Genomic DNA, 11,607 nt, shown 5'->3' on the forward strand with positions numbered 1-11,607 from the left:
CTTCCTCTCCGCCCCTTTCGTCCGGCCTGCGAGAGCTTCGAGGGAAGCTAGGCGGAGGCGAGTAGCGGCGAAGTTGCTTCACAAGGAGCCTAAGGTAACGGGGAGAGGCGGCCGGGCGCAGTAGCGAATTCTCTGGGAACCCCTCCACCCGCCCCCCGCGGCCCGGAGCTGGCGGAGCCGTCCTCTGGGAACCGGTTCCTCTTCCACAGGTTTTCTTTTATTTCAGAAGCAGGCGGGGCGGCAGGCCCAGGGCGGGAGGCCGGGGTGCAGGAGCCCGCGGCGGGCCACGCTGGAGGCTGGAGTTAGGGGTGCAGTGGTGGCGACGCGGCCGGCTGGGGCGCTTAGAAGGGGCGGCGTGGGGTGGGGTGGGGGGAGATGAGGCCGGACCGCGGCGGGCGCGGCGGTTCCGCGCAGGCGCAGAGGCCGTGTCGGCGGCTTTCCCTGGGCCCGGCCCCCGTGGGGCCCCCTAGCTGCCCCCTAGCTGCCCCGCCGTCGGCGAGTCCAGCCCCCGGACCCTTGGGGACTCTTAACTGGGCGCTTGTTCAGTAGATGACCGGTTCCAACGAGTTCAAGCTGAACCAGCCACCCGAGGACGGCATCTCCTCGGTGAAGTTCAGCCCGAACACCTCCCAGTTCCTGTTGGTCTCCTCCTGGGACACGTCCGTGCGCCTTTACGATGTGCCGGCCAATTCCATGCGGCTCAAGTACCAGCACACCGGCGCCGTCCTGGACTGCGCTTTCTACGTAGGTGTCCTCCGCTTCCGCTCCTGCCCCCCTTTAATAGTCTCGGTATGGTGTTCCTGGTCAAAGTATCCGTTTTCCGTTGTTGGGCCGAGGCTTTTGTCGGTGGGGTCATTTGGATAGCTCCCCTCCCTTCCCCCAGCACTTACCTTGAGCCCCAGGTATTGTCTTTTTGTTTGTTTGTTTTGTTTTGTTTCTTTAGTGTGTGTGTGTGTGTGTGTGGGGGGGGGTTTGGCACTGGGGACTTGCAGACGTCAAGAACTCGGTCTCCCCTTGTGTTCTAATGGCGCAACCCTGCAAACCTTTTGGACGTAATGTGTTTGAAACTCACAACAAGACAGTAACATTTGGCTGTCTTGTTAAAAGAAAGGTCTGTTTGCGAGTACACGGGAATGCCCGTTGACTGTCAGCCAGTGTGGTGAACAGTTCTTCCTTAATTTGCTGGTGTAGTAGTTTTCTCAGCTCCTTAATTTGCTTTATTTTTTGGTACTGTTTTTTTGTTTGTTTACAGTGAGTAGCTGAGCCCAGTGTACCTCTCGTCCTGAGCATAAACTGGATAGTTGGCTGTAGAAACAGGAATTTTAAAATGCTTTTTAAAGCTCTGTAAGTTTTAAATGACTTGCAACTTTATTTTGTAGGATCCAACACATGCCTGGAGTGGGGGATTAGACCATCAATTGAAAATGCATGATTTGAACACTGATCAAGGTAACACAGCCACGTTTTTACCAGTTTAGTGTTTTCTTAGTTAGTGCTTACTTGTAAATGTTTATTCATGAAGAGTAGTTCCGGAATTGCTTTAGTTCTTAAGTTGCTTAGATACAAGTAAAAATGGCTTGAGTTTAGGACTTTTTTCGTTTTAAATGATAAACATTAAATTACAATCACAAAAATATTATGCAGTATTTTTATCAGTGAAACTCATGATCTCCATCCACAGTGTTTACATGAAGTGGCACTTAAGTATTTGCCCTTTCCCTTGCCCTCGGAAGGGGACTGGTCCCGCAGTGGGCTACCTTTCAGTAGGATTTTTCCAGGACGGGTGCTGATGTTTCAGCGTTCTCTTTTCAGAAGCTAATTTAGTTTTAGACTGAAGGAAGATAGGTTTTAAAAAATTTTAACATTATAGAGTAGCCAACCCTGTCCAGATACCATGGTAACCCCCGCTTGTATAATTGTTTAGCATAGAATATGCTTCAGTTGCGTTTATTGAATGAAGAACAAGATGACACATTTTCTTTTAGTTAATTTCTAAGAGATATGAAATAACTTACCCACATTTTTGTGGTGACTTTGGAGCAGAGTAGAGATTGGAATGGAACCCGAATACACAGAGCTCTCTAGTGGAGGTTTTTTTTGTTATTTTTTTTTGTTTTTTTTGTTTTTTGGTATATGCGTACGTTAGACATAGATGTACTTGAAGGACATGGCAAGGCACAGAGATACGACTAACGAGGATGAGTTGGGACAGTGGGCTGGATAGAGGATGGGCACTGTATCTTATCAAAAAAAAAAAAAAAAAAAAAAAAGGATCCAGTCAGAAGAGGCTTTTGCATGAAAGCCGTTTTGTCATGTAACTTACAACTGCAGGTGTTTGGTTTTGTTTGCTAGCAGCTTATTCTAGATAGGAAGTTAGCTTGCAGGTTTAGGTTCTATAGCACTGAAAGGAAACAAAAGTTTTTGAAGTTATAGGCCATAATTAAGGGAATTAGCTGTTATTCTCAGAAGATCATTGCTGAACTTCATGAGATACCATTTAAACAAGAAAAAAAAAGTATGTATTTAAACAGGTAGTTTTCCTCTTTGAGGATCAGGGCCACATATGTTTGTTCTTTGTTGTGTCCTTAGCATGTGGTATAGATTCTGGCACATAGTAGACATTTAGTAGATGTTAGTTGAATGAATGAATCAGATAGGGTGAAGAGTTGAAGCTGAGGAGGAAAGAAATTGTGGTATTAGAAAATTTGACCCACATGAAAACCAAGTGGGTTTAATCATAAGACTCCCTGCCTTCCTCATACCCCAGCTCTCAGATAAGTGCTGTTACCGACTTAAATACAGTTTCTTTGAAATATCAGCTTAACTCGGGAAGTTTTATCCAGATCCATTTGACCAGAGTTTCTCCACTCATTGCTTCATTTCATCGGTATTTTCTTGAGCACCTACGTGTATAAGAACCTGTACTAGATAGAACTATAGAGTTAAACAAGGTTCCTGATTTGAAGGAATCTAGAATCAAGTGAGGAAAAATAACAAATATGCCACCATTTTAATGTAATCTGAAACTGAAGTCAGCTTTTGGTATTACCATGCCAGTGAACCAAGCTATGCACTGTCAGGTGAACAGAGATGAAAGGATGACTTTTCGTAGTCGTGGGGAAATTTTTCTGTGTGTAGTAGTTCCATGGAGTGGGTGGAAGCGGATTTGTTACAGTGCGATGAATGTTTCCTTCTGTTGTTCACTTGAGGAATCTTTGTTTAGTAAAGCTAGGTGTGGTTTGTTGGTTTGTTTTTTCCTACAGAAAATCTTGTTGGAACCCATGATGCCCCTATCAGATGTGTTGAATATTGTCCAGAAGTGAATGTGATGGTTACTGGGAGTTGGGATCAGACAGTTAAATTGTGGGATCCCAGAACCCCTTGTAATGCTGGGACCTTCTCTCAGCCTGAAAAGGTAGGCTCTTTACATTCGTAACAGGAATTATGGTCCTTGGGGTGGTTTGACTTGATAAATGTTTGGTGAATATGATGTTCAGTTGAGGTTAAGAGTTGATGAGTCTGTTTTACAAACTCAGCTAAATATGTGAAGGAAAACTAATTTTGGTCAACATTTTCTGTCAGTTGTCGTATTTGTACTGGATAGCACTAGTCCTAAACCCACTTCCATGTATTAACGCTTTCAGTCCTAGGGCTGAGAAGCAACTTTTCAGAGAAGTCATTTAGCAAAGGCTGTTCCATTGCCTTCATTTGGGTCTGACGGCCCCAAACCAGGAAGTGGGATGGAGCATCACTCATTTTCACTTATGACCTGAGGTTTCTCTTGCGTTGACTAAGAGGGTGAAATGGGTTATCATTTGAAGTTTAGTGAAAAAGATGTCCTATATTCCCTGGCTTTTACCATTTATTTATTTTTAATACTAACAGATGTAGTTTGAAGGCTGTAGTGAAGGAAGCTTCTTAAAACTGAAACTTTGTGTATTATTGTAACCTTTTGATCTGTACAGTGGAAGTGTAATTGAGCATTCTTGCTGTATCCTTTATCAGACTTTATCAGGTGGTAGTTAATTTTAAAGATTGATTGTTTTAGCAATTTAAAGGTATCCTTCACTTGAGTCTGTTTCCTCAATGTAAATATGCTATTCAGTTCCTGTTAGCTGTCATTATATACTGTAGTGCATCCAAAGAGCCATTATTTGTGTCACATCACATTCGAATCTACTCCTGGCAAGACCTTTGTTCAGAATAAAATAATTGCATTGTTTCTAGTTTTGATTTATGGTTGTATGTAACGTGTTAAGAGCTGTGATAAATTGCTGACAGAATATCATATAATGGACAGGCACACTGAATCAAGCTGCTTATTGGTTCAGCAAGGTTCATTATGTCACTTTTTTTAATACTGTTTTTGATAAATGTATATACCTAGTCAGTAGCATGACAGTGTTTTTACTTGATTTATGATTCGTGGGGATAGAAAGCACTTCTAGAAGCTTGTGTGTCACCTGTATAGTAAAGATTTAAGATAAAATTTCCATTCTGATTGTACTGTTATCAACTGATCTCTTTCTGTGTTTCTTAAAATTTGGTGTTTCGTATATCTTAGGTTAATTTCTGTTTTTCTGCAAACATGTTTTCTGAATAAACAGCGGTAAATCTTAATATGTCTCTTATTGAAATACACTTGTGTTAAATCTACTGTTTTGAATCTTTTAAATTTCTTGTTTTTCCCTTGGTCAAATTAGCTGTTGAATTTAAAGGCCAGATTGTAGAGACTGTCCGCTCGTTACATTGTGAAACCCAATTTGTTTTTTTCCTCTGGGCTGGTGGTATGTGGTTAACGTATTAGTGATTACTAACCATAAGGTTTAATTACTGAATGTTAAAGAGATATCTTACCATGTCATGAGGCCCCTTCATTTTTTATAGTGATTTTTCAGGTTTTAAACTATTAGATGAGTTGCTTATTAATTGAAAGTAATGATCAGGGCATAGTTATATACCTGAAGTCTAGACTTTAAAAAAATGGTTTAACCTGATCAGGAACATACATTTTGCCACCATTTTCATGAATTTGCTATCTCTATTTAGTCCCCAGATAACATATTTGAAAAGAAGTAACTTTAAGTGCTTATTGGCAGGAAATTTTGTGATTTGTTTTAAAGGAATGTTTTTGTGGAAGTTGTTTTGATATTGAAGAAAAGGAATTTTGAGGGGAAAAAAATCGATGCTTTTAGGGAATAAAATGCTTTTTAAATTTTCCCTGAAGATAACTCTGTCCTGAGTGTTCAGTATGACGTCAGGGTATAAGAATTTTCCTTGTCATATGCCAGACCACTATCCTTGTCTTTTAATTTTGAGTTCGTATGCCACCAAAAGCAACTAAGAAGCTAATTAATGATAGCTCTCTCACTCTTCCTGGGAAGGCCTATTTATTCAGTGTGACAGCTGGGAGAGTCAAGATTTTTAGAGTTACAACATGAAATATCCTTCCAAAAGGTGGTCATAGAAAAATAACTTGGAAAATGATTGTTTTATGAAAAGCCAGAAGCCCATTGGAAGCTATCTTGAGTTTTTATGGCTTTATTATCTCCTTTTTGAGTATTTTCTACAATTTTATATTGTCACTGAATGAAACAAGAGGGCTGTAAAAACTGTTTAATAATTTAACTTGTTTTAGTAACGAAGAGAATTGTTTCAGAGATGCTTTCGGAGAGTTAATTAGAATGTGCATTATGTGATACTTGGTTAAGTATTAAGAATATCTTGTGTTTATTATTCTGTGCCAATTGGATTGTGTAACTGTAGCATTTAAAATTTCGTACCTGTGTTTGTGAACCCGATCAGCTAACTTTTTTATGGTTTTATGATTAGTGGACTTTATCTTGGTGCGAAATGCCATTTGCAGGCAAGCAGATGATTTTCAGCAAGTTTTGGTCTTTCTTGAAAGGTGTATACGCTCTCAGTGTCTGGAGACCGGCTGATTGTGGGCACTGCAGGCCGCAGAGTGTTGGTGTGGGACTTACGGAACATGGGCTACGTGCAGCAGCGCCGGGAGTCCAGCCTCAAGTACCAGACTCGCTGCATACGAGCATTTCCAAACAAGCAGGTACTGACCTCTCCTCCCTGTGCCCGGGGAATTTGAAAATAAGAGGATCTTATATGATAATGATTTGGTCACTGCCTTTTAAAGCTTTGCTTATTTTTTTGAGTAGTGATTTAGAATTTGTTGTAAATTTTTGACAGCCTTTTGTTAAAAGGTGGTATGTTAACTCAATTTTAGAGAAAGCTTTGATGTTCAGAGAGGATAAGTAATCTGCCAGTGGCTAGAGTAGAGGTTTTCAGATTCCTTGGTGATGCTAGTCCAGGATGCTTGACAGGTATACAGTAATCAGAGAGAGTTTTGCGGGTATTTTAATTTACAAAACAGTGAATTCAAATTTAAATCTGGAAATTTAGGATTATGGAATTTGCTGTTCTCTCTCTCTCTTTCTTTCTTTCTTTTTTTTTTTTTTTGGCACCTCTTTTTACCCTAATGCGAATAGAGTTTAGTCAGTCTGCTAGCAGACCTGGAGTTTTCTTTTCTAAAAGAATGCCATTGAGGGTAGAGAGGCGTTGTCCCTCGTATAATGACGAACAGGGTAGGTCACCCTTCCCATCATCATTACTAGATGAGGTGACACTATTAATCTGCCCTTTCGTCCCCAAATCCTTAAAGTTCAAAGGGAAGTTGGTGGTGGGTTCAGCTGCTGTAGGAATTTTACAAGAGGAAAAGTCATTAAAAACAGTGGGTGTCTTTGGAATCTAATGGTTATCCTTAGTGCTTATCAGAAGGCTAGTACCTTAAATGGTGATCACAGTTCTTCTTCTCAGGATATTGTAAATTTGCATTGAAGATAAGGAATTGCAGTTATGTGAAACTTTAGAGATTTAACTGCATGATTAAAATATGCTTGCATTTATGAATGTTATTATGTCTTCTATCTAAAATTTTCCATCAGAGTTTATTTCCAGTTTATACAGAAGTTTAAAAGTAACATTTTACTGATTTTTTTTTCCTCCATAAGTAGTTTTTTAGGAGTAAATCTTTTTCATACCTTGAAGAATTAAAACTATAGATTTCATATTTATCTTCATTTCTTACTTTCTTTGACATACTATTTCGAGGCAAAGTGAGGAAAGGTTTGAAATTACAAGCCGCTTTTGAACATCACTGAAAATCTGTGTGGTTTGTGTGTACACTTGATTTGGTGTAGTTAAATGCGAGAGGCAGGATGACCAAGATGGAAGGCTGGTTTTCCACTTGGTTTGGATTATTGGTACCCTCAGTGAAGGAGACACGATTCTCTTAGAGTTGTTAGAGGTGAGGAGGCGTAGAGCAAAGAAAAACATATTCCAGCTGATGGAATGAATTCTAGTCCCCTTCTGGACAGGACAACAAATAAATGATACTGAAACATTTTAAAATTCCTGTTGAGGTTTGACAGAATAACTCAACATTTTTGATTGCAGTGTGCAGGGTACTGGTAGAATGAAGAAAGCAAGTGATGGTGGCCTTTTATTTATTTACTTGTAATAAAACAGATATAAGTGTTCTTAAACTTTGGAGTGATCTTAACTATGTTAGTACAGCTTAAACACGTGGTTAAAACCTGGCCGTATTCTCTTTTCATTTTAAAAATAATCATCTTTCTTTACTGTGGGCTGAATTTTGGAATTGGGTTGAGTTTGGGAATCCAGGCCTAGTTTTGGAAGCTGGATTCACCATTTTTGTCGTCTGATTTCCTCTTGTCAGGGTTATGTATTAAGCTCTATTGAAGGCCGAGTGGCAGTTGAGTACTTGGACCCAAGCCCTGAGGTACAGAAGAAGAAGTATGCCTTCAAGTGTCACAGACTGAAAGAAAATAATATTGAGCAAATTTACCCAGTCAACGCCATTTCGTTTCACAACATCCACAATACCTTTGCCACAGGTATGCTAACCTGTATCTAGTTGTTAAGATAACATCATTTTGCTATTAATTGAACAGTGCACGTTTGTACTTGGGCAGAGTTTTAAAAAATTGTGCTTGCTTTTTATGATATTTAAAGGGAAGAAAATCTGGTATAATACTCCCTGGGGAAAATGTAACTTCTGTGACCTTAAAAATGGTGAAAATAATGGTTATTTTTGTATCTGCTTTTAAGGACTGTTGTAACTCTTGAAATTACTTGCAGGTGGTTCTGATGGATTTGTAAATATTTGGGATCCATTTAACAAAAAGCGGCTGTGCCAGTTCCATCGGTACCCCACCAGCATTGCGTCACTCGCCTTCAGTAACGATGGGACTACACTTGCAATAGCGTCATCATATATGTATGAAATGGATGACACGGAGCATCCCGAGGATGGCATCTTCATTCGCCAGGTGACAGATGCAGAAACAAAACCCAAGTGAGTATGCTTCACCTGTATTCGAGCCTTTTCTTGCATTCAACCCAGGATTTATTAATTTTTCTAAATTCATGAATAGCATTGTTGCTGCCTGTTCGATATTACAGCTGACTCTAGGGTTGGAGTTGATTTTATCTTGTTCTCCCAAGCTTTCAATATCCGTAGGTTGATAGACGTCTGATGGATAAAATTGTGCCTAGTTGTTTTGTAGAGAAGAATGTCAAACTCTCATTCTTCTTGAATAGGCACTATTATTTGAATCTCTGGAGTTATTACTAGCTCATTGCTTCAAAATTAAGTTGAGGAATTCAAGAATAATTTATTTTAGCAAATTCTATTTAAGATATTTAAGAATTTGAACTACCAAAAATCCTCCCTCTCCACAGAGGTTGTTTCTTTAATATTTACACAAAATGAATGACCTTCAGGTCTTACTGGAAATTCAGAGTAATATGGCCTTGCCTGCGATAGCAGATTTCCTTAGTTTCGAAATTTTCATAGATGTCTTTGGCTCTTGGTTGTAACTGCTGACAGAGAGGAACCATTTCCATTTTTTGGTACCTAGGGCAAAGCTTTTTACTTAATTACCTGCACCAGGCTACCAGGCTTTAGGGAAACCTGATACTTAGGCACTTGTTTAACCATGAAATACCAACCCCCAAGAGTCTTTGTCCTGTTCCTTGGCCCTGTCTACTCAGGCCCTGGAAGAAAGTCCTCAGTAAATATTTATGGAATAACTGACTTTTCAGGATTTCTGTACCTCTCTGAGTTAGAATGGTATAGAGTCCCCTTGCTAAATTGGTTGAGTCCCTGAGAAGGGGACAGAGTATTAAATACTCAATATCATGTGTGTTTTTACAGGTTTGACTTTAGAACAGACTTAGCATGTGAAGCCTGTTGGATAAAGGGCTGTGTTTGCATTTAATCTCTCACTTTTGTGTCTCTTGTCCTGGCTGGCCATTTTGATCTCATGCTGTTCTTTTTTCTTTTGAACTTGTAGGTCACCATGTACTTGACAAGATTTCATTTACTTAAGTGCCATGTTGATGATAATAAAACAATTCGTACCCCCCAATGGTGGATTTATTACTTTTAACAAAGAAACCAGGGAAAAGTTTTAATTTTAATATTATAAGAACCTGAAAATATTGGAAAAGAGGTTTTTATTGCTTTTTTTAGTGCATGAGATGGTTTGATGGTTTGCTGCATTTAAAGGTATTCGGACAAACAGAATTTGAGGGCAGCGACAGCACTTTTGAGAATCAGTTTTGACCTTGATGGTGTTTGTTTCTATTGTGGAAATAAATGTTTGTGAATAAATATAGGTAGTAAAACTCCCTTTGCATTCTTTGTGGACCTTAAATGGTAGAGAAAAAGGCTCTTGAGCCGTTTGTTTCTCTTGCTGGTTATAGTTGCTAATTCTAAAGCTGCTTCAGACTGCCTCATGAGGAGGTTAATCTACAATTAAACAATATTTCCTCTCGGCCGTCCATTATTTTCTGAAGCAGATGGGTCATCATTTCCTGGGCTGTGAAACAAAGCGAGGTTAAGGTTAGACTCTGGGGAATCAGCTCGTTTTCAATCTTATTAGGGTGCAGAAGGAAAACTAATAAGAAAACCTCCTAACATCATTTTGTGACTGTAAACAATTATTTATTAGCAAACAATTGATCCCAGAAGAGCAAATTGTTTGAGTCAGTAATGAGCTGAGAAAAGACAGAGCATATCTGTGTATTTGGAAAAATAATTGTAACGTAATTGCAGTACATTTAGACAGGCATCTATTTGGACCTGTTTCTATCTCTAAATGAATTTTTGGAAACATTAATGAGGTTTACATATTTCTCTGACATTTATATAGTTCTCATGTCCATTTCAGTTACCCAGCCACTGGTGATTAAGGTTAAAAAGAAAAAAATTATAGTGAGAATGAGATTCATTTCAATATAATGCCCTGAAGCAGAACATGAACTTAGCTTGGCCTATTCTGGGTAGTACCAAATAGTATTTTTGTTGTCACACTTTTTGTTTTTTATTTATATTATTTGCAAATGTATGTTTCTGAATGGTACTTGGACCTTTACTGAAATTTATTTTATCCATGATGTATTTTAAAAAAATTCTTCTGATACAGAGAAAGGTCTTATTTGTAAGTATTTCAGTGAAAACTTAGTGTAAGTCTGAACCCATCTTTTGAAATGTATTTTCTTCATTGCAGGTCCACCTAATCATCTCGTGAAAGTGGTTTCTCTATGGAAAGCTTTGTTTTGCTTCCTACAGTTACATGCTTATCCCCTAAGGGATGTGTTATAGTCATTGTGGACGCGTTATTTAGTATGTGGATTTCTCTGTTTTCTGTCTTGCAAAAAACTTGTCTGTGTGCCCTTTCATACTGACTGTGTGTAGGATGAGGAGTCTTTGTGTCCTTCTGCAGTAGTCTGAAGAATTGTTTTCCCCCAGCAAGCCCAGTTGCTGTGTATGAGCAGCTTGAGCTCTTTTTGTAAAATAACCTAAAACTGTTAATTCCATGCTGTCTAATAAACAGAGATTCAGAACACTTAAATGTTGGATGTTTTTAAATGTTGGTAATTAATGTAATTTACTTCATAAAAAGGCTTCTGTAAAGCAAAACTCCCTTCATCGAGGGCCTGGTGGGGATGACATTGTACCTTTAGGTCCACACTGCCTCATTTAATTATGTCTATTCTGATGTACTTTGGGGATTCAGTCTTGGATAAAGTGATCTGTTGGAGTTCTGCCATTTCCCTCATGCCCTCTCGCTGGATCAGCAGGGCCCTCGAGCCAACTGTGCAGCTTCACGGGACGGGCACAGACTGCATGGCAGCTGCCGGGCGCCTTTTGGCATGACTCTGCCGGTAGCTGGTGCAGCCGGGCTCCTGCAGCTCGCCCAGCCCGGTGCTGATGCAGCCAGCAGGCGCACTTGCAGCCAAGTGACAGACCCGTCTGTACTTATCCATCAAATGCTAAATCACAGTGAAGCCCTTGGGATGGTAAATAATGTAATAGCCAGACACTAACTGATGGTATTGGTTCTTTAGTGTGATTATGTGCTTTTTAAAGTCATAACCACTTGGTTGAGGACAGAGCATAAATTTAAAACATTGTTTAGCTGAAAGAGAATTAATATAGTATTGTAAAAGGTGACTAAATTAAAGCAATGTGGGGGACCTGGTTTTGAGGGCATGGCGTGGCAG

The 11,607-nt window shown here is 39.6% G+C and overlaps 1 protein-coding gene across 5 annotated transcripts; it reads left to right on the plus strand.

Moving 5' to 3' along the window:
* Positions 1 to 11,151, plus strand: BUB3 (BUB3 mitotic checkpoint protein). Of its 5 annotated transcripts, none has more exons than XM_032608766.1 (8): positions 1 to 94; positions 550 to 744; positions 1,380 to 1,449; positions 3,264 to 3,415; positions 5,909 to 6,067; positions 7,754 to 7,931; positions 8,176 to 8,392; positions 10,611 to 11,151. In XM_032608766.1, the coding sequence occupies exons 2-8, from the start codon at positions 550 to 552 to the stop codon at positions 10,618 to 10,620; spliced, it is 981 nt and encodes a 326-aa protein (XP_032464657.1). In that variant the 5' UTR covers positions 1 to 94; the 3' UTR covers positions 10,621 to 11,151. The 5 variants fall into 5 exon arrangements, with proteins under 5 accessions (XP_032464657.1, XP_032464654.1, XP_032464655.1 ...); XM_032608763.1 differs by having other exon boundaries at positions 9,393 to 10,955; XM_032608764.1 differs by having other exon boundaries at positions 18 to 94; positions 547 to 744; positions 9,393 to 10,955.
* The last annotated feature ends 456 nt before the right edge of the window (positions 11,152 to 11,607 follow it).

The sequence above is a fragment of the Phocoena sinus genome, chromosome 16 (genome assembly GCF_008692025.1).
Source record: "Phocoena sinus isolate mPhoSin1 chromosome 16, mPhoSin1.pri, whole genome shotgun sequence".
NCBI classification, from domain to species: Eukaryota; Metazoa; Chordata; class Mammalia; order Artiodactyla; family Phocoenidae; genus Phocoena; species Phocoena sinus.

Bases quoted from the DNA above. Each gene is read 5' to 3' on its own strand.
- BUB3 (XM_032608763.1), top strand. From the start codon at position 550: ATGACCGGTTCCAACGAGTTCAAGCTGAACCAGCCACCCGAGGACGGC. The intron at 745-1,379 runs GTAGGTGTCCTC...TTTATTTTGTAG, and splicing joins TCCTGGACTGCGCTTTCTAC to GATCCAACACATGCCTGGAG. The intron at 3,416-5,908 runs GTAGGCTCTTTA...CTTTCTTGAAAG, and splicing joins CCTTCTCTCAGCCTGAAAAG to GTGTATACGCTCTCAGTGTC.